Source organism: Manis javanica, chromosome 3 (assembly GCF_040802235.1).
Source record: "Manis javanica isolate MJ-LG chromosome 3, MJ_LKY, whole genome shotgun sequence".
NCBI lineage: Eukaryota > Metazoa > Chordata > Mammalia > Pholidota > Manidae > Manis > Manis javanica.
Genome location: NC_133158.1, coordinates 19,540,871 through 19,567,618, shown reverse-complemented (window position 1 = coordinate 19,567,618; position 26,748 = coordinate 19,540,871). Strand labels below are relative to the sequence as shown.

General features: G+C 41.5%; 1 protein-coding gene across 3 annotated transcripts in view; it reads right to left on the bottom strand.

Annotated features, from left to right (window-relative positions):
- Positions 1-21,501: 21,501 nt before the first annotated feature.
- Positions 21,502-26,748, bottom strand: part of PPP4R2 (protein phosphatase 4 regulatory subunit 2) — a 52,566-nt gene continuing 47,319 nt past the window's right edge. For all 3 annotated transcript variants that reach the window (XM_037019288.2, XM_037019289.2, XM_073230918.1), the window contains exons 5-9: positions 26,434-26,471; positions 25,504-25,578; positions 25,101-25,244; positions 24,089-24,378; positions 21,502-23,834 (exon numbers count right to left, since the gene is read on the bottom strand). In XM_037019288.2, coding sequence (XP_036875183.1) covers positions 23,515-23,834; positions 24,089-24,378; positions 25,101-25,244; positions 25,504-25,578; positions 26,434-26,471 — 867 coding nt within the window. In that variant the 3' untranslated portion in view covers positions 21,502-23,514. The remainder of the gene's footprint in view (positions 23,835-24,088; positions 24,379-25,100; positions 25,245-25,503; positions 25,579-26,433; positions 26,472-26,748) is intronic.

Below are 26,748 nucleotides of genomic sequence, written 5' to 3'. Positions count from 1 at the left end.
GGGTGATGAAATGAGCTGGAACCCAGCCACGGGCTTGTCTTGCATCTGACAGCAGCACATATGTCTGGGAGCTGGACGCTAAGGGGGGGACTTTCAGGGGAGCCACAGAGTCGTGGTGAGGAGCACAGACCCAGCCTGTCGCGCCCACCCTACCCCTGTTTCTGTGACCCTTGCTTGCTGTGCTCCAGTCTCACTGGCCTCCTGTCCTTTCCCCGCCCTGCTGAGCAGTCCCACCTTGGGGGGTCTGTGGGGGCTGGGCCCTCCTCCAGGCATGCCCCTCCCCGGATCTCCTCCTGGACGGAAAGTTCTCATCACCCAGGTCTCACACCTCCGTGCCCTTTTCATGAAGCCTTCACCAAACGTCCCATTCAAAGCCACCCTCTTCCCTTATGAAAGTTCCCTCTATATTGTCTTTAGAATGCACACCAAAACTATCTCATACTTTCTGTTTGCTTGGAGTCTGCCATCCTTTAGCATTTAAGCTCTATGAGGACAGGGAACTCATGTCCCTTAGTCCTTATTACACACTGCCTGGAACAAAGAGCACACCACATACGTCTGATGCATGAATGAATGGAGTCATCCAGACTTGACTTTCAATTCCAGCTCTGCCACTATGTGACCCAAGGTAAATATTTAACTATTATAAGCCAGTTCTTTACTTTTAAAATGGATGTGATAAAAGCCCCCACCTGGCCAAGCTCTTGTCAAGATTAATTGAGATGATACCCAGGAATCCCAGAGCCCAGGGCCCACCCCAGCAAGCGTCCGGCGCAGGGTAAGTGGAGAACAGAAGTCTTTCTAGAGGAAACCCTGCTATGTCAGGCACTTTTACCATCTTCAACTCTTCTCTGGGCTTCCAAACCCATAATTTTACCCAGAACAGGTACAGTACAGGTCTCTTTATGACTGCAGGAGACAACTGAAAATAATTATAAAGCAGCATCTAGGGACCAAAATGTTATTGTCACTTATTTACAACTGTGCTCAAGGTCAGTTTTTAACAATTAACAGGGCCTCCGAGGCAGTTTCTGACTTACTCATTAAGGCCAGAAACAAGCCCCTATGCACTGCCCACTTAGAGCTGTAAATGCCAACGGTTACAGCCAACCTGGTCCACACCCAGGCACTGCTGACCAGCGGTATTAGTTGTTGAGAAAACTTTTGTATTTGCATTATGGGACATGTCTCTCCTTGAATTCTTAAATTCCCAGCAAGAAACCTCTTGCTTTATCTCATTAGCTGCTCCACGTGTGGCAGGGAAGTGAAAACTCGAATATTATACAGGGCCGGTAGCAAGGAGGGCCCCTTTTTCCAGAATGCAGGAGGAACCGTAGTTTTCAAGCAAAGTGCTCCCTCTGGTGGTCATTTTTCAAACAGCAACACCAATATCTATACCACCCACTCCCCAGCGCCTGCTCCATGAAACAATGGCAATTGCCCTTGGGGACACCCAGACGACCGTTTACTCCAGAAGAATGAAGGACAATCCTCTCTCAGACGTGGCTTTCGTTGTTACACTGGGAGGGAAGGATAATGGGTACACACTCCTAAAATAATGGGAATTGAGTCTTTTGCCAAAATGAGGCCGCACCTTGAATCCCTCCCTGTGGATTTCAAAGCAAAGCTGAACCTTGAGGGGAAGGGGATGTGGGAGTGGGAGGAGGGTGTGTTTATGCTGAGCCAGAAAGGGCTTCCTGTTACCAAGAAGACCGGATCCGAAGTACTCAGGGCCTCCTTGGACTGCCAACATTTCTTACAAAATGCCCTTTGATGACTGATGCAAATTTCTGGAAATATGCGGAGGTGATTTCCCTGGAAATCCAGCCAGGCAGAGCATGAAGGGAAACAGAGGCTCCGGGCTGAGAGCGGGAGCTGGGTCCTGCCAAGCCTGAGACAGACTGCCTCTGTGGGATGTTAGCCTGGGCCCCAAGGTCACATCCCTGATCATTTGAATATCGGGGCGTGGTGAGAAGGGGGCGCCAGCACTGCTGGAAATCAGATGGATGGAGAAACTCCAGCAAGTTCCCTCCTCTCCACAGCTTTAACTTGTTGGCATTCCCCAACCCGAAACCAGCATCTTCCCCCACTTTACTGATAAAAGTGTTTTCTGCTGAAGTTGAAAGAGGCCCAGCTTTCCGTTTTACTCTGTTCTGTGAAATAGCTAGACTCCCTCCAACCCCCCATCATCTCTATCAAAATTACCCCTTGTTCATCATAAGGGGCCAACAATTTGACACTACACTCAAGTCCATCAACAAGAGAACAGCTGCATAAGCGATTCAGTCCACTAGATATTATACACATCTAGAATGAGCATATACCATGTCCACAGACCCGGCAGGACGGCCCTGTAAACAGTTGCAAGGGAAAAGCAGTAGAGTTCTGTGCAAGACATGCTGTTGGTGGGCACCTGTTTGTAATATATTTGTATGAACAGGAGATACACTCCAAGGAGTTGACACCTGCTGTCTTGAGAGGGGGCAGGATGGAAGAGAGGCATGTTTTTCTTCCCTGGGTATCAGTCTGTTAAGAAGAGGATCCAATCCTGTGGGTACCTCCCCCATATCAAGTGGATCCCAAAGTCCCTGCCACAAAGCCTTTCCCTATTTCTCCATAAGGAGGCACCTTCTCTCCCATCTCTATTCCCCCTATGGAGCTGGGTTGCCAGTGTTCTTCGGTGCATAGCTCATGGAGCTTTTAGCACCCACATATGGGGCTTATCTACCCCTAGATTTTTAGAGTTTGCAAGACAGCGAAGGAGAATTGTCTTTAAAGCCTCTATACCTAGGTCAGCCTGGCACGCAGGCTGCCTTCAAATACTTTCAAGGCTTGGGAATGGGAAGAATCACTTAGTAAATAATTAGGGATAAATTCCCAGCCACTGGGGGAAATGAATAGTCTAGAAACATGCCACAAAAGAAATTCCAGGTGCATTAAAGGACTCCTTGAAAAAACTAGTCTACTGCAGTGATTCTCAAACTTCAAACTCTAGGGCCATCAGCACCATCTGCAGGGCTTGTTAAAACATGGGTGGGGTGGGGACAGCCTGACTTTCTGATTGAGTAGGTATGCACGGAAGCTTCAGTATTTGCATGTCTAACGAATTCCCAGGTGACGCTGCCCAGGCAGATGCCACATAGCCGCACATTGAAAACAGCTGGTCTATGACCTGAGGGTAAATTACACCATTTTAAGTAAAGGGAGAAATTACAAACAGAAAAGTGGTATTAGAGCAATGGTTCCCAAATTCGGTTGCCCATCAGAATTATGCTCCCACCCTGTTCAGCTTGTTGAAATACTTAGTCTCAGACCTGTCACCATCTGAAGCTGAAGGTAGAAACCAAGAATGTGCATTTTTTTTTAAACAAATGCCCCCAAGTAAGTCTGAAGCACAGCCAAGTTTGGGAACTACTGTATTTACCTATAGGTGATATTTAAGAGCTTTACAGGATGAAAAATAGCCATAGAACAATAAAGGCAAAAGCAATAGGATGGGATATGCATGATGTGGTAGAAGGTTGAGTGACTGTGCTGTGTAAGGACCTTGTTCAAAGGCTCATGAGCAACTTCAAATCCCCCGAGGTTAAATCAGAAAAGACTAGTAGTAGCCACCAGAGTGATTACCCATCAGGCCTCTGTGGAACTCTCTGGAAGTCTCTTCAGGTGACTTCTCGGGTAAATCATCCCAAAGCCCCTCTCCCACCCCGGAAGGCAGTTTCCGAGCAGAGGGTCCCGTCCCCAGCTGCCTTCCACATGCCCGAAGCAAGGCCAGGGCCGCCCGAGGAGGGATGGTAGTAAGCAAGGGCCCGAGCAGCACTGCCCGCCTGAAAGGGGGTACTTTGTACTCTGCGAGAAAACGAGGCCCGGGAAGGTTTGAGTACCAGCAGGAACAGAGGCGGAAGGGCGCGTGAGGCTCCGAACGGCCACCAGCATCGCAGCCCACGCCGGGCAGGAGGACGCTCCCCAGCCTCGGAGAAGCGCCGCGCCAAGTGCACCGTAGCCCTCCTGCCACCGCGCGGCGGCTCTCCCCACCCGGCAGGGCCCGCGCGATGGGACCCTCACTCCATGCACAGCCGAGCAAACCCCGTCAGAGACGCCACACCACTTACCTGAGGCCACACCGGATCGGGCGGGTGGTTTTTCCATTGGAAGATTCCGGGCCGCACTGTCCCTTGTTTTCCGGAATGAAGTGGCATTCCTGACGCGGGTGGATGTGGCTGCACTTCGGCAAGAGTCCTGCCCTGCCCGCGCCACCACACCCCGGGGCTCCTGAGCGCGAGGAGCGGCCGCGGCCGGGCTGAGAGGCCGGGAGGCTCAGGCTCCTGGGAAGGCCGCTTCTCCCCGCCCCGCAGGTGCACCTCCTTGGGTGCAATCAGGAGGGCCCGGGGCACGGCCCCACGCGCCACAGACCCAGAGGGAGCTCAGGCCACCCCCGGGTTATCTTCTCACACTGTGCCAGTGTCCTGCTAGGACAGCCAGATTAAAATCACACACACATATACATGTGCAGGATGCCTAATTCAGTTCGAACTTCAGATACACTGCACATGTTTTTTACCATAAGTATATCCCAAGTAGTGTGTGGAACATACTTGTACTACAGTTACTCGTATGCATCTGAAATTCAAAGTAAACTGGACATCCTGTGCTTTAGCCAGCAGCCCTATAGGGGTTTAGCCTCAGGAGCCTTGACCTGGCCCCTCAGGCCGCTAGGAGCCCCTTCCCCTACAACTGCAGTACCCACTCAGCCACCTAGTTTATAAGCAGACTTGCTCACGGTTATGCTGTGAAATGAAGTGAAATTGTGTGGTCCCCATGGCAGTCCCGTAGGCAAAGAGCTATGCAAGCTGCCAAGGCTCAGATTAGCCAGGTCAGCTCCCCTGCTGCTGTGAAGGTGCCCTGCAGCCCTTCCTGCCTGTGTCCCCGAGACTCAGCCCCGCGCCCCTACCACAGACAAACCGGCCTGAAATGCTCAAAGAAGAGAAGCCGGTCTGCTTCTTGTGTCCCTAGGAGAATCCTTTACAAGAATAATTAGCAATTCTAACCGTTTTTTCCTCTCACACATAGATGGCATCAGAATATTGTCCTTTTACAACATTGCCCCAATGTATTGATTGACATAACCTCTTCTCTGCACCCACTCCCTGTTGTGAAAAAGTATTTACGACATTCCCACAGGCGCTGTAGAGCAACACACTGATGGGCTGCTCTGAGGCCTGAGTCCTCAGTGAGACACTGAATAAACTTCTGTTAAACACAAAGGTCATGTTGATTTGGGGGACAATGACAAGTTCTTGCTAAGCACTTAAATTTCCATGGTGATTTCTTGTTTGACTTCGGAGTAACTTAGAAATACTTTCACTTTTCCAAACACATGAGAGCATATTTTTTTAATCGTTAATTTGTAACTTAACTACATGGTGGCCATCGAGCTTGCTCTGCACCCCTTACCTTCTTCCCTCCTCTCAAGCCACACTGGCCCCACCTCATGGCTTTCGCACTTACTGTGCCCTCCTCCTGGGATGCTCTTCCCCTGGGACCTGCACAACTTACTGCTCCACTTCCTTTTGATCTCTGCTCAATGCCGCCTCTGAGAAGCCTGCCCAGACTACCTTATGTATATGTACATTCATAGCCCCATCCCTGTCTGCTCTACTTGGCCATATTTTTTGTCTCCATAGTTATCATCACCTGATACGTTAAGTATTTGCCTAAGTTTTTGTTTATTGTCTGTCTCCCTCCTGAATGCAGATGTCCTGAGGCTCAGTTTGATCTCTTTGGTTCACTGCTGTATTTTGGGTGCCTGGAATGGTGTCTGTCTCACAAGCAATAACTGCTGAATGACAACATGAATTATGATATCAGGAATCTTACATGTGTTGAGACTTGCTTTATGGCTTGTTAATGGTCAATTTTTATAACTATTTCCTCAGAATTGATAAGGATCTGTCTTCTCTAATTGAGTACAGAATTTTACAAATGCCCCTTACATACCTACATTTTAATCTGTGTGTCCTTGTTAAAACTTCCCACTATGATGGTGGATGTGACAATTAAGCACATTGCATATCTTATCTTATTTGTAATAGCAACTATTCAAGGTACTGTGGCTGTATGGCAAATAAACCACCTGCCCAAACTTAATGGCAGCAAAAATACACTTTTTTTACACTTATAGATTCCGTGGGTCAGGAATTCCTGTTGGGCACAGTAGGGGTTCTGCTCCAGGGTCTGGGGCCTCAGCTGGAGACTGGAAGGCTGGGGTGACTGAGGGTGCCTCCATCCCAACTCTGGTGGCTGAGTGGCCGTTGTGGGCATCCCAGGAACACCTTGCCTCCCCTGGGTCCTACCCAGGCCCTGGTGCCTAGTCTGTACCCAGACCAAGGCCAGTGAACAGTGAATGTGCTTCCAAGAGGTGCTCTCTCGGCCCGCGCACCCTTCAGAGCATCTGCAGAGAGGCCTCTGTGGGAGCCCCGCAGCGAGCCCCCGGCAGGCGTGCGGCCCTTGGGGGAAGCAGAGCACAGGACAGGCCTACTGTTTGGCGACGGCAGAGGTGGGGGCTTGCCTGCCCCAGGGTCACCCTCCCACAGTACGGGTTCCCTCTCCAGAGCCAAAACCAGCAAGCAGTGCTGCCAAGCCCAGTCAGGGAGCGGGGCCCCCAGGTCTCCTTCCTCCGACCCAAAGCTCAGGGCCCTGCAGGGGTTGATGTAAACACCTACTACTTCCCATTAAGCTCTTCAACCGGTCATTATCCGTCACTGCCTCAAGTCCCAAGCAGGCGGTACAGGTTACCTCTGGGACCCACTCTGCCTGCTTGGGAGCTAAGGCGCCGGCAGGGGGGCCCCGGCACTGCAGCCGAAGGGCTGAGGCCGGGCTATGCATCTCACGTGGGGCTCTGGGGGCCTGGCAAGCCCTCTCACCTCCAGGTTTCCTAGTCGGTGAGAAAAAGACAGCAAAGTACTGGCCTCGAAGCTCACCAACAGCATGCCCAGGGCCGGCGCACACCGTGCTTCTCAGCAGCACCGCTGTGCTGGGGCTGAGGCTGATGCTAGAGCAGCATGGACCCCAGAGGCCCTGGGCACAGGAGGTCACAGCAAGGGTCTGTTGTTTGCCTCCACACCACGGGCCTGGTGTTTCCTCACACACTGGAAACAGCCGCTGGAGAAGGCTTGGTATGCGCTGGCAGGGAGTAAACCCTCCCTGCCCTTCACAATGGGACGGGAAATAGAGTGTAAAAGATGCTAAAAGACTATGTATTGGTTGCTACCCCAACTTGTTTAAAAAAAAAAAAAGCACCAAAAGAAACATGGACTTCTTGGGTTAAAAGTAAAAAATAGGTAAAAGGGGAAAAAATGAGAATGTAAAATAAATAAAAGGTAAGGCAAAGGGAAAATGAGGATCTGAAAACTTAAGATAAGCCAGAGTGAGCTTGGAGCCCCAGGTACCCACTGCAAACCACCACACCAGCAGTGGCTACACCACGCCTGCACTTTATTCTGTGGAGCCTGGATGCAACCTCAGAATCCTTCCCAACACATGATCCAGCCTTCAGTCCCTGAAATTGGCTATCCCCGCTCCACAGTCACTGAATTTCACGGATTCAACTCTGTCTGGCAGCCCACGCGTCATCTGTGGCTGTGGCAGGAAGCCCAGAGAGTAGCCTGCTGACACCAGGGAGGAAGCAAGGGCGTTTGGGTCTTAAAGGGAGAGGGGGTAGTGGCCAGAGGGGCAAGGTGAAGGGCATTCCAGGCAGCAGGAACATTACCAGAGGGAATGTGATTTCACTTGGAAAGACAAAATGATTGCACTGGGGCCTTGTTAATTAAAATACCTAAATTCCCGGCAGCTGAAAGAGGAAGGGTTTCTAAGCCACTCACCATACACCTGATAGCACAGACATGGAATCACGCTTACTTGATTAACATCCCATTAAAAAGTCCATTCAGGCACAGATTCAGGGGATCCTTAAATCAAAGCATATAAACCTACGCTATGGCTTCTCTCATCTAGTCTTGAAATCATGAAATACGGGACAAATAATAATACTACACCACACAGATAATTCATCAAAGGAACAATCAATAGCCAGAACCGGACTGAAACCTTTGCAGAGGGGCAAACACATTTCCTTGACCAATAACATACAGCCAAGGCTCAGAAATTTTGATGAAGACAAGTATTTTCTGAATTCCAGAAATTCTTAAGATTTTAAGTATAAAGCATTTTTTTCTTAATTTTTAAATCTTAAGTCCATTCCCTTAATATTTTATGGAGTAGAATTGGAAAATGACCCCTGGTCACAAGGAAAATTTGCGTAACTGAATTAATTCACTTCCTGCTTTTGTATTTCTCATTGAATAGTCTTCTGGGACACTGAAAACTTTGCTCTTACAATCTGTTTTGAAAAAACTTTTTAATTGAGATATGTGACATGCAGCATTATATTAGTTTCAGATATACATCAAGAGTCCACACTGCCCCACAAGGGCACCCCCAGCCTCCCCCCAGTACCCGTATTTCTCTCCCTGAGGCTCGGCCACCCTGTGGGCCCAGGGAGTTCACCACCATCAGGAGCAGCTCTTCACGGATGTTGGTGGATAAATTGCCTTGTTTGCACCCCCACCCAAGTGTGGGGATGACCGCAGTGCAGTCTACACCAGGGCCTCTGGTGAGGGAGAGGCGACACGCCCCTCAGGGCAATGCAAACTTTTAATGCCAAAGAATTATACAGGTTTACAGTCAAGTCTATAAAATCTGTTTCTTACTTTCTGAATAGAAATCATACTCTGTGCTTGTGACCCACACCACGTGAGAGAAGACTGCTTAGCCTTATCACATCCAGATTTCCTCCATGATTTCTGGGGCTTTCTCTATCTCACTGGGTTCAAAATCCAGTCACTCAGATGGTATCCCGGGTTCCCCTTCTCTCTTGCGGGTACTGACCAGAGGCCCCCAGCAGGTCAGGGCCCCCAACTAAGCTGGCAGGCCCCTTCCTCTCTGTTTGCTCAGCAAACTTCCAAGCCAACATCCTCCATTCTTCAAGTTTCAATCTCTTCTCCTGAAACCTTGACCCCTCTCGCGCTCACAGCTTTAGAACTGTGCTCCAGCCAAGAACCCCCAACAGGGAACAAGTCAGCAGCCACGTCAGAAAGTGAGAACGCACCTCACTTAATCCCTTAAATCCCACCTGAAGCTCAACATCAAATTTAGCCATCCACTGCAAAACGTGACACACTGCAAACTGGACCTTTCAAGACCTAACTGCAAAAGTGGCCCCATTTGCAGTCCCCAACTCAATATACGGCAAGGGCTTGGGGCACCTCTGCTTACTTTTCTCTCACAGTCCATACTCAATCTGTCAACAAATTAGGTCCATCTCCAAAATGAATTTTAACCACCTTTCATTGAGACCTTGTCTCTTCCCCTTTCCTGCGTTCATCGCTCTCAATTTCCATCTATTTCCATCTCATGCAGCTTTATTTTCTACGCAAGAATTTTCCTGAAACTATCTTGTTTGGCATATTTCTCTCTGTTTACCTTCTGTCTTCTCTGAAATGTAAGCTCCGTGAGGACTGAGACACCGTCCTGTTTGTGCCTGGCTGGCTGAATAAATGAAGGCGTGGCCGAACGTGCCTTCTCAAAAAATGGGCAGCAAATTCAGCTTCCAGCACCAAACGTGGAAAACTGAAGCTCTGTCCTGCCTTTTCGTTGACGTTCTGCCTCAATGTCTCGGCTGCCTTTCTCTTGGGTCCCTGTCCTGATTCTCACACTCAAGCATCACACACCGCACTTCCCTTGTCCTTCAAAATGTTCTTGGCACATTTCACCGCAAGGCTCTGTCGACAAGGTTCCAAATGTGTCTACATATCTTCTGTTGTGGTTACTTTGAAGTTTGTTGAGCTGTTCTGTTTTGACAGGACTGTCACATCTCAAAACTTGTTGCTGACTAAAAACATATGTGGGACCTTTTTTCCTTCTCTTTTTATTTTTATTTTTAAAGAAAACCACCTCCACCACCTTGCAAGTAAACACATAGCCACAAGAGGGCAGCATGAGGCCACGCTTCTGCTCCCCAGGAAGCGGCTGGAAAATTGAGGGAGACCTAGGGAAGATGGTGCAAAACGCTCAGATTTTATTCTTCATCTCTTCCTTCATCTCAAAACCTGCATCTCTCAGTTTGACACACCCTTCAGGCGCAGGCTTGGAAAACTAAATTCTGGTTGGAAAACTAAATACTGGTAAAGCATTAGTAACGATAATAAAAACAGTAACAAGCTGAATTTCTTCCAGGGACTAGGAACTTCACAAAAGTGTATTTACTCAGATATGCGTAAGATCTTTCATCAGGTTTGGATGAAAGTGTAGCTACAGGCACAAATGGAACAAATCTGAAACTCCTGTGAATTACAGCCTTCAGAAAATTTCCTCTGTAACAGAATCTCTAAAGCTGATATGAGTAGTTGAAAACAGTGCAGGGGAATTAAACTCTCATCAAGAGGGTCATTCACATTCCATCAATTTCTTAGGTAGTGACATCTTCAAAGAGAAATTTTGACTGTCAGTGATATTCTAAGCAGGATGCTTTGATGAATTTGGAAGAAACAGGGAGAGAGGGAAATAGGAAAAGGGTTTAAACATGAAGGTAAAAATATCTTACGTCTTTACATAGCGTTGAGACAAAAAGGAAAACTGAGGTTTTGATATCAGAGAACCCTTTCCAAACTAGCTGTGTGTCATTAAGAGAGATATACCTTCCTGAGCCACTTTTTTTAAAAAATCTCTCTTAATAGAGATAACAACTGTAACCTACTTTCAGCTTGTGTGGATCAGAAAAAATAAATCACCTGATGCATAACAGATGCCAAAATGGCTATGTTAATGACCATTTGTTCACATGCTGAGGCTGGACAGGTGGGGTGACCTGAGAAATGCCATTTCTGGGTGTCAGTTTAAAAAGAAATCTGTGTTGCCATGAATTAATAATTGGTTCCTCCTGAAATTCCCCAAGAAATGCCAGAAAGATTTTGGTAGTTTTTAATTCAAATAAATCCATAAAGATTATAACTCCTTGATGATTGCCATTTGTTTCAGACATTCCTACAACAGGGAGTGAGATGTACTTAAGGATCTTTTAGATTTTGTTAACATCAACTTCAAGTCAATGGCTGAAATAAGAGCATTTTCACAGTACTTATTAGGAAGCATTGGAATGACACACAGGTTTCACCGAACATTCAGAGCCTGCTTAGTGCAATGTTTGGGGCAAATGAGGGAGTTCTCCTGGCAAGAAGATGCCCCCTGTGGACGTCTGCCTGTATGTCACTGGACAGCATTATATGACATTGCTGCCCATAGTCACCTTTCAGCTTGTACAGTAAAAGCAGGCAAGTGCAACATAATAATGGCTGCCCAGGGGCCCAAACCAAGGGTTTCCAATGTTTTGTTTTACCAATTAGACACAAACACATGCCATTTCTCACCTACTATCCTCCATCATTCCATAAAAGAAGGAAGATGTGAACACTGCAATAAGAGGAAAGACATCCTCAGAAAATGATCTGGTCTATACATTACTTCCACTTGGTGGTATGAAAAATTCCTCACATCGTCTTTAGTTTTTGCATTTCTTCAAAACCTAGTGAGAACTATCACACAAATTGGCACCAGTCTGGGGAACAGTGTGAGGAGGACATGTCTGCAGGGAGACAATAAGCCACAACACTAGGGAGCCTGCCTAGGGCTTTTGGAGACTCAATATATTGAGAAAAATGGCATTTCTTCCAGATTGGGTCATCACAAGATCATGGAACAAATTCTAGTAGAATTAAGTCTTGTTACAAACCTTTACGAGCTGTCATAAACAGAGATGGACATATTTAGGCCAAACTAACACATCTGCTCTGTTCCAGATCTTGATTAATATTCTATTAACACAAACCAGGTTGGGACCTGCAATTTCAGCTCATTCAATGAGAAGTAGGAGCTGACGTGGGAGAAGAAGACATGTCGTCAGGGAGGACACAGGGATGGCCAGCTGTCAGCAATGCACAAGCCTTCACAAAGAGCAGAGCAGACTGGGTGAAACCTTGACACAAAGTGAAGACACAGAGTCAGTCCTCCCAGTAAGGTAATGCTGACTCGAGGCCTGTGGCCCATGAGAGCTCAGATGGCTCCACCTCCAGGCCACAAACAGATGACACAAGATGTGGTGGGGTGGCAGTTCTGTGTTGTCATTTCTCTTCAGTGAGAAGGTTACATGGCTAGGCCATCTGAATCTTTCCCTTCTTTCTCCAAAGAAGCTTCTGCCCCTCTCACAAGGAATGATTCCAATGGAAGAAAGCAAATTTGACCTGGAAGAGAAAAACAGATTTTAAATCTTTTGTGTCAGTGGTATTACAGGTTCTTTCTCCCCTGGATAAATTCTAGGAATTTCAATTACTGGAAACTTCCGGGCTGTCTTTCTGTTGACTTTCCCTCAAAGTCAGTTAAATTCTGAATTGTCTTAAATGTAGCACCAGGCGAGTCATGAATGACAAACTCGGAGGACATAAGCATGCCTTAAAACCACCACCACTCAGAGCAGAGGTCAGCAGACACTTCTTATAATGGGCCAAAGAGCAAACATTTTAGGCTTTGTGAGCCATACAGTCTTCATCACAACTGCTCCACTCAGCCTTAATAGCAAGAAAGGAGCCCACAGATAATACATAAAGGAATGGGTGTGGCTGTTGCAATAAACTTTATTACAGACACTGAAACTTGGATTTCAAATAATTTTTCATGTGTCACAAAGTCTTACTTTTTAAAACATTTTTTTTAACAATCAAAAAGGTAAAAACTTTACATAATGGGCCATTCAAAAACAGACAGTGGGCCTGTAATCTGCCTATCCCCGAGTTAGACAAATAAAATAATGGACTCAGGAGCAAGCTTAACAGGAAAACCATGTAAACAAATTTAAACATTTTTTGAAGCCACAAAAGTAAACTTGAACACAAAGATGTAACACGTTCTTAGACTCAACATCAAGATGCCAATTCTTCCATAGTTAATTTTAAAAATATATTACGACCAAATTAACGTACACACAGATCATTTTTCTGGAATCACAGAAGCTGATTCTGAAGTTCTTATAGCTAATAATACTGTCTAATATACTTGAAAGTTGATGAAAGAGTAGATCTTAAATGTCCTTACCACAAAAAAGAAATGGTAATTATGTGACTGGATGGAGGTGTTGCTAATGCAATGGGGGTAATCATTTTGCAATATATAAATGGATCCAATCAACACAAAGTATACCTTAAATATATACAATGTTTTATGTCAATTATATCTCAATGAGGCTGGAAAAAAATGAAATTCACATGAAAAAATAAACAAGTAAGACTAGGTCTAGGAAACAAAAAGCCATGAAGAGAAACGAGTTGTATTAGAAAGTAAAATCCATTAGAAATAAAGGGAAGGAAGATGATGTGGGTCTGTCCATGTATGGACAGACAAGACAACAGAAAAAAGTAGGACGTTAAGAAATACACTCAAAAGCAATAGAATATTTACTATGAGTTAAAGGCATCATATCAAATGTGATAAAAATGAACTTCCTAATAAATGCTGACCATACAGAAATTCAAACCTCACACTATATACATCAGGATAAACTCCACTTGGACCAAAAATAAAACCACGTAACTAAAAATGGGGGAAGTCCTTCTAAAAATAATTTAAAATCCAGAACTGGTACAAGAAAAACTCATAAATTCAATTGCATAAAAATGTTTTGCTTATGGCTTTTTTTAATGCAAAGACCAAAGGAAAAGACCAATTCAAAAAAAATGACTATGGTTCAGAACCAGAGGTTAATTTCCATAATACATAGAGAGTTCCTGGAGTCTAAGAAAAAGATTTAGAAAAACCAATAGGAAAATGGACACAGGGCATGAACTGAGAGGTTATGGCCCTTAAACACAAGACTCACACAGTTGGTAAAGGTGTGGGAAGGAGGAACCCTTCATACACGGCTAGTGTGAGGACCCAGGGCATAACTCCGAAGAAGGGGAAATGTCAGGAACTACCCAGATGGCTGCAGCAGTTATCTTTGGACAGTGGACACGAAGCCACCCTACAGACACTGCCGTGATGAATCAGATGACACAGTTACGAGGATATTCACTAAAGCCTCACTGTACCTCCAAGATTGGAAACAAGTGCATATTGCCCTACAACATACTGTAAAGAAAGACTGGGGGTGATCTCTCCATCGGATGTGGGTGAGCGCCAGGATATATTAAGTGAAAACAAGGAGCACAATAGTGTAGCTGGTGTGTCGCCTTTTGGTCGGTCAGGGATTTAAGACCATGTTTTAATTTGCTTGTATTTGCATTAAGAAATCCTGAAAAAAAAAAGCAAAAAGCAAATAAAAATGGTTACCTATAGAGGGTTGGGGGACATGGGGATGGGGACAAGGGTGGGAGCACGAGATTTATGTCATCTTGACTTTTCAACTATTCAAAAAAAGTCTAATTAAAAAATTACTTCAATGTGCTCATTTTAAAAAGTTTGAGCCATTTCCAGGCTCACAGGTCACCTGGGTCAGGCTGAGAGGTAGGGAGTAGATAATGTGAGTAGTTATAAATATGTGTACCTTCACATACTGAAAAAAGAATCTCTGAGTATCTGCTTTGGTGCAAATAGAAAACAAGTAGTTTTGTTATTAAGAAGCCGAAACTAGTTATTAATATAAAGTGCATGAGTGTAAGAGAGATCAAAGATTTAGACAGACCCCATTCAAGTTGTGCTGAGACTGACAGTAGCTGCCTTTGAGGATGCAGAGTCCCTGTGGGGCACAACTGCTACAGTAAACATACAAGGTCATTGCAGACACCCAATTTACAACGAACTACCCCCCCGCGCCCATCCTCCTCCTCTATATGTTTAGGTCCACAGCACTTGTCACCATCTTATGTCTATTTCTGCTCATCTTGTCTGTCTGTCCTCATTAAGTGCTCATCTGCAGGCCCATGCTAATTACATAGCCCCTTAATAAACACATAGATGAACAATGGAGCAGATCATTGCCTGTTCACAAGTTGTTTGATTCTAGCATGTCTGTTTTATCTTCTCGGAAATCAGGTCATGTCTCTCAATCGCCTTCGGCCATTCTGAGGGCACACAAAGTTGTGGTCACTGTTCACACTGCAGTCACACCAATGGAGCACTGCTGGAACAGGTATGTCTTGCAATTGCCAGTGAAAATGTTTTAAAAGGCTTGTGCTATGATTCCACATGGAGACAAAAATGCATTATATCCCTCCAAAAAAGAAGAGTTACCTATCATGCTCTGAAAGTCACAATAACAGAACTATTTGCAGATGACATGATATTGTACATAAAAAACCCTAAAGACTCCATCACAAAACTACTACAACTAATATTGGAATTCAGCAAAGTTGCAGGATACAAAATTAACACACAGAAATCTGTGGCTTTCCTATACACCAACAATGAACTAATAGAAAGAGAAATCAGGAAAACAATTCCATTCACAATAGCATCAAAAAGAATAAAATACCTAGGAATAAACTTAACCAAGGAAGTGAAAGACCTATACCCTGAAAACTATAAGACACTCTTAAGAGAAATTAAAGAGGACACTAACAAATGGAAACTCATCCCATGCTCCTGGCTAGGAAGAATTAATATCGTCAAAATGGCCATCCTGCCCAAAGCAATATACAGATTCAATGCAATCCCTATCAAATTACCAACAGCATTCTTCAATGAACTGGAACAAATAGTTCAAAAATTCATATGGAACCACCAAAGACCCCGAATAGCCAACGCAATCCTGAGAAGGAAGAATAAAGTGGGGGGGATCTTGCTCCCCAACTTCAAGCTCTACTATAAAGTCACAGTAATCAAGACAATTTGGTATTGGCACAAGAACAGAGCCACAGACCAGTGGAACAGAATAGAGACTCCAAACATTAACCCAAACATATATGGCCAATTAATATATGATAAAGGAGCCATGGACATACAATGGGGAAAGGACAGTCTCTTCAACAGATAGTGCTGGCAAAACTGGACAGTTACATGTAAGAGAATGAAACTGGATCACTGTCTCACCCCATACACAAAAGTAAATTCGAAATGGATCAAAGACCTGAATGTAAGTCATGAAACCATAAAACTCTTAGAAAAAACATAGGCAAAAATCTCATGGACATAAACATGAGTGACTTCTTCATGAACATATCTCCCCGGGCAAGGGAAACAAAAGCAAAAGTGAACAAGTGGGACTATATCAAGCTGAAAAGCTTCTGTACAGCAAAGGACATCAATAGATGTACATCAATAGAACAAAAGATATCCTACAAAAGTATGGGAAAATATATTCAATGACAGATCTGATAAACGGCTGACATCCAAAATATATAAAGAGCTCACACACCTCAACAAAAAGCAAATAATCCAATTGAAAAATGGGCAGAGGAGCTGAAAAGACAGTTCTCCAAAGAAATTCAGATGGCCAACAGACACATGAAAAGATGCTCCACATCGCTTGTCATCAGAGAAATGCAAATTAAAACCACAATTAGATATCACCTCACACCAGTAAGCATCGCCATCATTGAAAAGACAAACAACAACAAATGTTGGCGAGGTTGTGGAGAAAGGGAAAACCTCCTACACTGCTGGTGGGAATGTAAATTAGTTCAACCATTGTGTAAAGCAGTATGGAGGTTCCTCAAAATGCTCAAAATAGAAATACCTTTTGACCCAGGAATTCCACTTCTAGGAATTTACCCTAAGAATGCAGCACTTCAGGTTGAAAAAGACAGATGCACCCCTATGTTTATCGCTGCACTACTTACAATAGCCAAAATATGGAAGCAACCTAAATGTCCATCAGTAGATGAATGGATAAAGATGAGGTACATATACACAATGGAATATTATGCAGCCATAAGAAAAAAACAGATCCTACCATTTGCAACAACATGGATGGAGCTAGAGGGTATTATGCTCAGTGAAGTAAGCCAGATGGAGAAAGACAAGTACCAAATGATTTCACTCATATGTGGAGTATAAGAACAAAGGAAAACTAAAGGGACAAAACAGCAGCAGAATCACAGAACCCAAGAATGGACTAATAGTTACCAAAGGTAAAGGGACTGGGGAGGATGGGTGGGAAGGGAGGGGCAAGGGCGGGGAAAAAGAAAAGGGGAAAAAAAAAATCATAGGGATAAAGGAAAATAGTACCAGCTGTGCTAAAGGATGTATTAATTATCTTATCTGTGGTCATTATTTCACAATCTTTGTGTAAGTATATATATAATTCATATGTGTATCTCTAGATAAGTTGTACACATTGAACATGTATATTTTATTTGCCAATAAAAAAAAAAAAAGAAAGGAATATACCCACCAAGAGGTGAAGCTATTTGGTTTTTTTGCGGGAATGCCCACCATGAGCCAAAGCGGAGCAAACAATGGAGGAGTTGCAACATATGTGAAGAGAGGTGAAAATGCCAAGCCAGACTTAAAACGGGCCTATGCGCTGTGCAGGACTATCACTACGCATGTGTCGTATTTTAGTGGGTGGCTTACTTTCTCACTTTCCATAAAATAACAGTGCATCTTATGATTTGAGATGGCTTCCCAAGACAGTCTGGGTTTCCCTGACAGATGATTCCCCATCCTTGCCTGCACCACATCCTCAAAGCTAAATGCATTCATTCCACACATCACGTAATAATTCTCCAAGGAATACTTAAGCTCAGTGGCTTTGTGGTCCCCCCACCCCAGGGCTGGCTGATTTTACGTGTCCCAAAGTCAAATGCTCAAGGTGAGCAAACAATGGTCACAAGTCAAAATATCACAAGGTCACTTTAAGGTGTCTGGTTAAATGAACTGTGGTTCAGCTATATATTAAAATATTATGTAGCTGTTAAAATAACTGAGGTGGCTTTCTAGGGACTGATGAAGTATCACAAAAAATACATTCAGTAGGGAAGGAAAAAAAAAGGCAAGGTGTGTATCAGTGTGTGTAATGTGCATTCCTATATATAGTTCTATATTAATTTCTGCCAGAAGTGCATTACCTCATTTAAAAATAAAGAATAGACATGCATTCAACTCAACATGTCTAGCTGGAAGAACAAGGATAAGAAAAGTAACAAGGTGAGGCCGGAGAGTGAAGTACATGGGAGTGTGAAGGCAAGTGCTTGGGTCTGTGGCAGATGAAGCCTCGATGAACATGAACACAGGCAAGTCTGAGTGGCTCTGAGGACCTTCTGATACCTGGAATGGCTTCCTCTCTGCTGCCCTCGCTCCAATCCTGCAGGCCTTCAGGACCATACAGCACCTAAGCATAACAGATAAAAACCATTGGATTTTGCTGACTGAACCCGATTCTGAATACACGTGGGGATTCTTAGTCACTAAGTTCCCTTCCATTCTGTAATACTGTGAGCAAAAAAGGGAGAGAATATAATCCAGAACGGAGACAGCCAAATACTGACCTCATATTCATCCCTCAAATTCTCAGCAAACGTTAAGCAGCAGTAAAAGACATACAAGCCTACCCAACCACAAAGATTTCTTGAGGTAAGCATTATTAACCAAATATCAAGTCCCATTATACCACAATAGAGCAAGACTTGACTGGCTGGCTTCATGACTTCTTACTCATACAACCACCTGCCGCTATCAGGTGACAGTGTGGCACTGTACCTTTCTAGTCAGGGGTGGCTGGTCTTAGTCATAGAAGTCTTCTGTTACTGAAATGCACATTTCCACATTTCCTGGTAATTCAGTTTGTCAAGGACATCCAAGAGCATGTACTGCTCCCAACTCCTGCAGCCTTCCTTAGTAGTAAAGGCCAGCTTCAGAGAATTCCAAACCTTTAAAGTGGGCAGAAAGTAGTTGTGAGATGGGGAAAACGTAGATATCCAAATTGGTTTGTGTAGGCAGTATCCACAAAACCCACATGATTTAGACCGTTACCACTTGGCCAAGCACAGGGCTAGCTTGTGAGGTTATAAAGCTAAGTAAAATAGTGGAGTGTGCAGACTAGGACACAGAATTGCCAGCATTATTTATCTTTCATTATTTTTAGTTAAAAAAAAAACCTCAATGCCTCTGGGAAGAAAAAGCTTGAATATTTACAAGTAAATCCAAAGACTATATATAAATGCTCCTGCTAAATTTTAAACTGAAAAAAGTCTGTAGCTCTAAAACTGTTAGAATACAACAGAGAACAGCATAGTCTTCATTCCAGTAGGCAAGTGGCCCGAGATTGTGCATCTTACTCCTGCTCAGTGTTGAGTCAGTCTTCAAATCATTAACCCAGAACTTTGTACTGTAATACCACTTAGAAAATAAACTAAGTGGGGATAAGTTAGAGATCAAATAAGAATGAGCTGAAGTTCATTAGTATTTAAATTCAGAAACATGTCCATTAGTACTCCCACCTTCTGAGTTCCAAGTCACTGATGCCACTATTTACTATCACCGACTGTGCAGTAATATGCATAAAAGAGAAGCCAGAATTGAAAACAGAATCCATGCTCTTCACCTAGGGCAATTCTCCACTTCTTACAATGTTGTCTAGAATGATTCTAACGCAAATTTTGTAGATCTGTACGTGCAGCTAGTGCCAATTATGCCAAAGGGGAAATTTTTCATGGTAAATCTGGAGTTTTGTCAGATGTCAGGCTAGAATTACCAGCAAAGGACTGCAAAGACTATTCCACTGAGATGCACTCTGTGCAAATAACCGTTATCACTTAACAGAGCTGCAATAAAGTCCCGCATTAAGCTTCTCTTTACATATCAGGAAATGCATACGGATCCTGAACCGAGGTGAGCAGAGGGGGTTACTAGGAAGAGGTGTGAACTATTACAGCAAATTAAATAATTCCACACAAAAAAGACATTCTTCTAATTTATATTTTATTGCATTACGAAAATAATACATTTATTTGGCAAAGTAATCTAGGCTCCAAATTGAAATAAAAGAGAATTCTGAAGAAAGTGTACTGGTAATTTTTTAAATGTGAAATATTAGATGTATTCTAACCAATACATACTAGCATTCTTATTTAGGCCAATAATCCAGTAAACCTAATTATAATAATTCCATATGAAATTACAGTGTTTTTGCATTCATCCATTTTATGATTAGCACAAACCTCGAGAGAGAACTGAGCTTCATTTGATCAAAACCAATGTATTTAAGAAAGTCCTGTCAGGAAGACAATTTGACACACTATCCAAAATTTTTATTTCCTTTGGTTCTACAAGTTGCATTTTCATCCTTACAAGTTAACATTTCTCATAATCAAACATTGTAGCAGCTTCAGATTCTGCCCAAGTACCTTTTTAAGTAAACTAGTGTATCACATTTACATTATTTGAAAAATTGCTGATTTTACAAATGCATAAATACATGCCTATCTACACCAGCAAAACAAAATACTCTGAACCTCCATGCTTTCAACTGGCTGGGCACCTTCTGACCCAGGACTGGGGTGCCTCTCCCACTAAGCCAAAGGGTTACAGCTCCCTGACAGCAATTCCACTGCTTTAACACTTCTGAAAGGTGTAGTCACAATAAACCTTACGTGGATTAGTTAACTTTATATAATCAACGTTTAAAATTAATTTTTTCACTAACTCATCTCTGCTACATTTTCGGAACTGAAAAGATAAAGGTTTTAAAATGTTAGGATAATGTTTTCACTTTTAAAAAGGGAAAAGTGCTAAAAAAAAAAAACAAAAAAAACCCATACATAGTCTCACTTTCCTTATCAGCACTTCAAATTCTTTTTACATGTTGGGTTCAGAGTCTAGATTCTAACAGGTCAACAATCTGCTCAAGTCCAAAAAATTGCGGAGGTTATTTTTCATTTAGATGTTCTAATATGACTTTGCTAATGTGTTAAGAAAATGTGCCTAAAATCAGCTTTTGAAAAATTTGCATCTGAATCAGTTACTATCAGAACTGACATTTTCATTAAGCAAAGTTTGTGTTAAGTACACCTACGGATACTTGCAGAAGTTGACTTCCAAATGGGGCATCAGTGTCTTAAACCAACTTAACGAGGTTTCCCAGTTTAACTACGTAAGAATTCCACCCATCCGAAAGAAGATATTCCATGAGCATTCTATAATAATCTGTATAAACAGCAACAAGTTTGACCTATGATCAACATATGAATATCTAATAAATATTAAAACTAATAAACTATAGATTAAAATGCAGATCTCTCATAGAGTTAGTGATGGCATTTTGGTACATTCACCATTATTGTACTTTATTTAATAAAGAAATACATTTGCCCTTGCAAAATTAGCAATTGCAAGTTTACAAATAAAACCACAGACCTCAAAGTCATGATGGTAAATCTTCAACTCATAACCAACAAAAGTAAATCAATTTGTTTAAAAATGGTCTATGGCACAATTAAAATAAAAAATATCAAAAGGTCACAGGATCTTAAAGAATAGGTTTATTGACAATAATTCCATAAATATTCTAAAGAAAATTTCAAAATTTCTAAACTTAAAATTCTTTAAATCTGTTCTTATTGGCAAAATATCCCTCAACAAAATAAAGCAATAGGTTATTACAAATGAATGTTACATTTAAAATTTGCTTCACTTTAACATTTTTGCAAAAAACTTTTTAAAAATTTACAATGTGTGATTTTTCTCCCCTCTTGGGCACAGTAAATTCAGTTTTAATTTCAACTATTAGACATACAAATATATCATCTAGCTGCTGTGAACTTGACAATTAAGTCAGTCAGTAGTATATTACCCTACAAATATAAACGGAGCCAAATCATTTTGATTATTTTTAGTCATTAGCAACTAGTCAAAACTTTTAACTTGTGGTTGCCACCCAAATTACCCCAAAGATTATGATACAGTGTCAGAAACTGTTTGCATCAGATTTATAAGTTCATCTGTGTACTTCAGATATCAGAAACTTAAAAAGGGATTCTTTTATATTTTGATAAAAATGTACTCGAATATTTCAGAACATTAATATTTATTGCTTTATAGGAATACTGTATTGAAAGCCCAAGCATTCAGTTTACACACAGAAATTATACAATTATATACCGCTTCACAAAGGCAGTGAACACATTACATCCTACAAAATCTACAGAAATTTAAAAATTCTAAATATCAAAAGGTACAGCTGAAGAAACAGGTATAAATTTGGCAGCCAGTAATTTTGACAGGGAAGTTGCAGCTTTGCATGACTTCAAATACGTGAATTTGAAAATATTGAGTTTAGAGTAATCATTGTGCTTTGTGTTGATCTGAAAAATATAACACTGGCTGTCAAAGAAGCATGTTCAAAAATATTTAATTCACTTCAAAATGTCATACAAATTATGGTGGTTTCTACACACCCCTAAAGCTTCAGTCATTTAGCTCCAGTATATTACTAAAGTAATATATTAATTCTTCCAGTACAGTGGTGTTTCAACCATGACATCTGCACACTCTAGAATAATTTAGAAAGAAATGTGTAATATTCACAATGTTCAGAAAAGCAAGCAAAAGGTCAAGGAACCTGCCTGGTTCTTCTGAGATGGTCTCATGTCAGCTTTATAAGCATTCATCCTACAAAATAGTAAACTAATGTTTGAACACAATTTCCAAGATAAAGCACATTTTCTCATAAATAATGAAGTCTTTTTTCAGGCACCTCAGAAGTATACAAAAGAATTTTAGTTTGAGGGATCTCTTGGAATGTGTTTAACCTGGTACATCAACAGACTTAAGATTTCCAGGGTTTCACAAGGGCCAGATTTTATCTGAATTACTCAGAAGAGAAAGAAAGTGTCTTCTGAAAGAGGTGAACTCAATCATTACCAATAGAAAAAGTATCCACTGTAGTCATCTCTTATAGAAACAGAAAAATATAACATTTCCCCCCTTAGAATAATGTGTATGTGTGTACATATACATATATATATATATGTATGTATGTATGTATATATGACTTAAAGTTCCATTGTACATAGTTAAACAATAAAATCTGGAAAACAGCATGAAACCCTCTAATTTCACGTTAAAATGTTGAAACTATGACCAAAATATGAAAACTGCTAGAGCTGTCAGCAAGAGACAAGACAAAAAACTTTCATATGTATAAACTAAATGTGATAATCTCCAAAAGGTTTTCAAAATTATAATTACTACCTTCCAGTTTAAAAACTTTTTATTCTAAATTTAAAAAAAAAAACAAAACTATACACAAACCACTGATTTGACCAGACCAAAAAAAAGTCAGCGGTAAGCAGGACCCAGAGCAGCTGATATTCACAGTTCTTACATGTACAACTCTTTCAGGATTTATCCCATAAAGTACTTTACAACCTGCTTCTCTTTTAAAACTAAAGGTCCACTTTATTACATAAAAGGTTTATACAGTGTAAAACCAGAACTGTATGTAAAATACTGCATCTAAATGTTGCTAAACAGTTAGTCTTGTTCCATTGGTTCATCTGTGACTTCTGTGGTTTCGTCGTCATTTTCCATGGATGATTCTGAGGGACTCTCTCCAGTTTTACTGGAATTGGATCCTACTAATTCTTCTTTTTCATGGCAATCAGAACCACTACTTACAGGGCCTATATTTTCACTACCTTCAGAATGTAAATCTTTCTCAGCTTGAGTCAGATCAGATTCCTCCATTTGATTATTTTCCTCAGAAGTCTCTTCATTCACAGTTAAGGCATCATCAGATTCTTTTTCTTGATTTTTTCTTTCTGGGGTCATTTCTTTTGATGTCATAAAAGACTCTAAAAATAAGCAAATGTTGTTGTAGTTAAATTTTATTTTCAAAATACCTCCACAGTAAGTTCAAGAATTCTGATATTCTACAGTTCAAATCATAGCCCCTGAAACTCAGCAGCAACTACATACAGGTGAGAGAATAGCCCAACATCAGCACTATAAGGAGTTCAATTATGTTAATTTCTTTCACGCAAAAATGGAAGTATAAGAATTTGAGGATTTCCTTAACTCCACCCTTTTACAGATGGTCTCTAAATACCTTCTTCTTCCTCTTCATCCTCTTCTTCATCCTCTTCTGTACAGTGCTGCGTGGTACAACTACTTTCTTTGTCTTTATCCTGAGATGACGACGATGCTTCTGTTTCTTCAACCGTAACTGAAGAAATTTCACTGGAAGATGTTTGACTGGCCATCTCCTTGACTTCACTTTCTTTGTCAAACCTGAGTCTTTTTACCTCATGCCCCTCAGATTCCACAGCATCTTCATCTGGATGTTTATTTTTTATAGGGCTCACTGAGGAACCGTCTGGTGCAGATGCTGAAGAGTCACTGCAAATGTTTTTTTTAAAGTGTCATTAATAAGATTATTTTCTTCATCTTCTACATTCTCATTTTTAAGGTCTAATAATTTTTTACATCATATCTCAGTGTCAAAGTCAAATTGTAACATCTGGGCAAAGAAAAACACAAGAGAACAGTTTCGAGGGAACCTAAACTGTTTTGAGTGTTTCCCACTAGGAACTAGTCAACAAGTTAAATGATATTTCTGTTCAATTCTCCAGTAAGTTAAATGTCCTCCTATAATGAAACTGTAACTTTCCAAATGGACAGCTCTTTAAAGTCCTCCCATTCATTTAATCTTCTTTCTCTTAATGTGATGCAGAAAATTTGAGAGGGGATATAAATAAAAGGCTTTCTTTTATGATCTATAAGAAATTAATTACAAAATTTCAACTCATTTACAAATATTTTTCTTTTCAAGTAACTTTCAAAAACAAAAAATAAAATGCATGATGACCACTCTATTTTCTTAAGACCCTATTATGAAGAGGATCTACCAAACCAGCAGTTTTAAGCCTCTCCTATGTCCATCTTCATCATATACTAATGCTGTAAATGGCTAGAAGTCACAGCTCCCATAACCACATTTAAACCTCTGTCCTTTTCTCAAAACAATAGCAAATTGTAAATAGTAAATAATGAGTGCTGAAAACCATCAATGAATGTTAACTTTTTGTGAAACATTTTTAAAGAATAAATCACATACATACCTGTGATTTTTGTCCTCGTTTTGCTGTAAGTCTGAATCTTTGCTGTCTGTGCTCTCAGGCAAGCCATTTGTTGTCATGGGCACTGACAAAGAAACTTTTGGTCGATTAAGTGGCCTGGGTGTTCCAGGCCCATTTATATTAGACCTATGGTAAAATAAATCAGTCTCATTTTCTCATTTTTGTAAAAAGTCAGCACCCCCCTCTCCAAGATCTGTTTATATGAACAAATCAAAGAAGTACCTGTTGTAACTGCCTTTCAGATGCACAGATTACCACATCAACTAATTGTTTAGCATATCCTATATAAAATGCCCCAATTCTTAAAAAAAACAACAACACTGAACCTACTACTCATAATTAGGAAAATGCAACCTCTTTGGATATTAAAAATCAATCACCTTACCTCTCAGTATAACTTGGTGAATTTCCAGGAAACATAACACCATTCATTCGATTTAAACTATTGGAATTGTTTTTCCTGTGAGAAAAGAAAAAAAATTATGGGTAGTTTAGCTCTTTAATACTGGTAAGAATTATGGGTCTAAAATACCTTTTGTAAAATCTCACCAACAAAGAACCAAACAAACAGACTTCTGTGAAATATAACCTAATAAGGGAATTACCTTAGCATCTTATTTACCACCACATATATTCTTAAGACTTCTAAAAACAGATTCTGTTATTGTCAAGGAAATCATATGATAATAACTTAACCAATGTTTCTCAAAACAGGGCAACATCCTCCTCACAATCCTTCCCCCACCACACATCACCAGCGGACAGGAAGCAATATCTTGAAGACATTACTCAGGGAAACTGGGTGACGCTACTGGCATCCAATGGGTAGAGGTTAGGGACACTGCTACACCTCCTGCAATTCTCAGGATAGCCATCAATAATAAAATATCAATAGTGCCAAGGACTGTGCCCTAAGATGATATCTTAATTTCCTATATGAATCCTGAAAGCTGGAAATAACTTGTCCACTGTAAAGACGAATCGTAATCAAGTAGCTACTCTAAACCCAGGAGTTAGCACCTAGGGCTGTCCTGGAAAGGTCTGCAGAATGGGATCCCAGGGCCCTGAGTGCCATGAGAGTACATGAATTCTACAGGGCTAACAGGACAGGAAACCACCCATCTCTTTAATCCAACTTTCTTTACTGGCAAATGTTATTGGTAAATTCTATTTTGGGGACTGGCTTTACAATTCTTTATAAATGTTGTTATGCTTCATTACATATAAAATAAATGTACCCTATTTTAAGGCAAATATATTAGAAATGATGTAATTAGGATATAATGTACAGAAACAGAAAAACATCTATACTTACTCTGAAGAAGGATAAACACAGCTAACAACCATCACATTCTGCAATAACAAAAATTGGTGATTTACTGAGGGCAAGTATTACAACATACAGTTTAGTCATTTGTTTTTAATTCCTCAAAATCACCCTGGTAGGTTCAGCTTCCATTTATTCCAGTTTTACTAATAAAAGAAAATTAATGGTTAAAAATGAAAACTTCTCATCAAACAAAAACTAAAACATTAACAGAAGCCTAAAATCAAATATCCTACTAAATCATTTGGGGCTTTTTGCTAGTTTTTTTTTTTGACTCAGTTACTTTGGAGCTGACATTACATA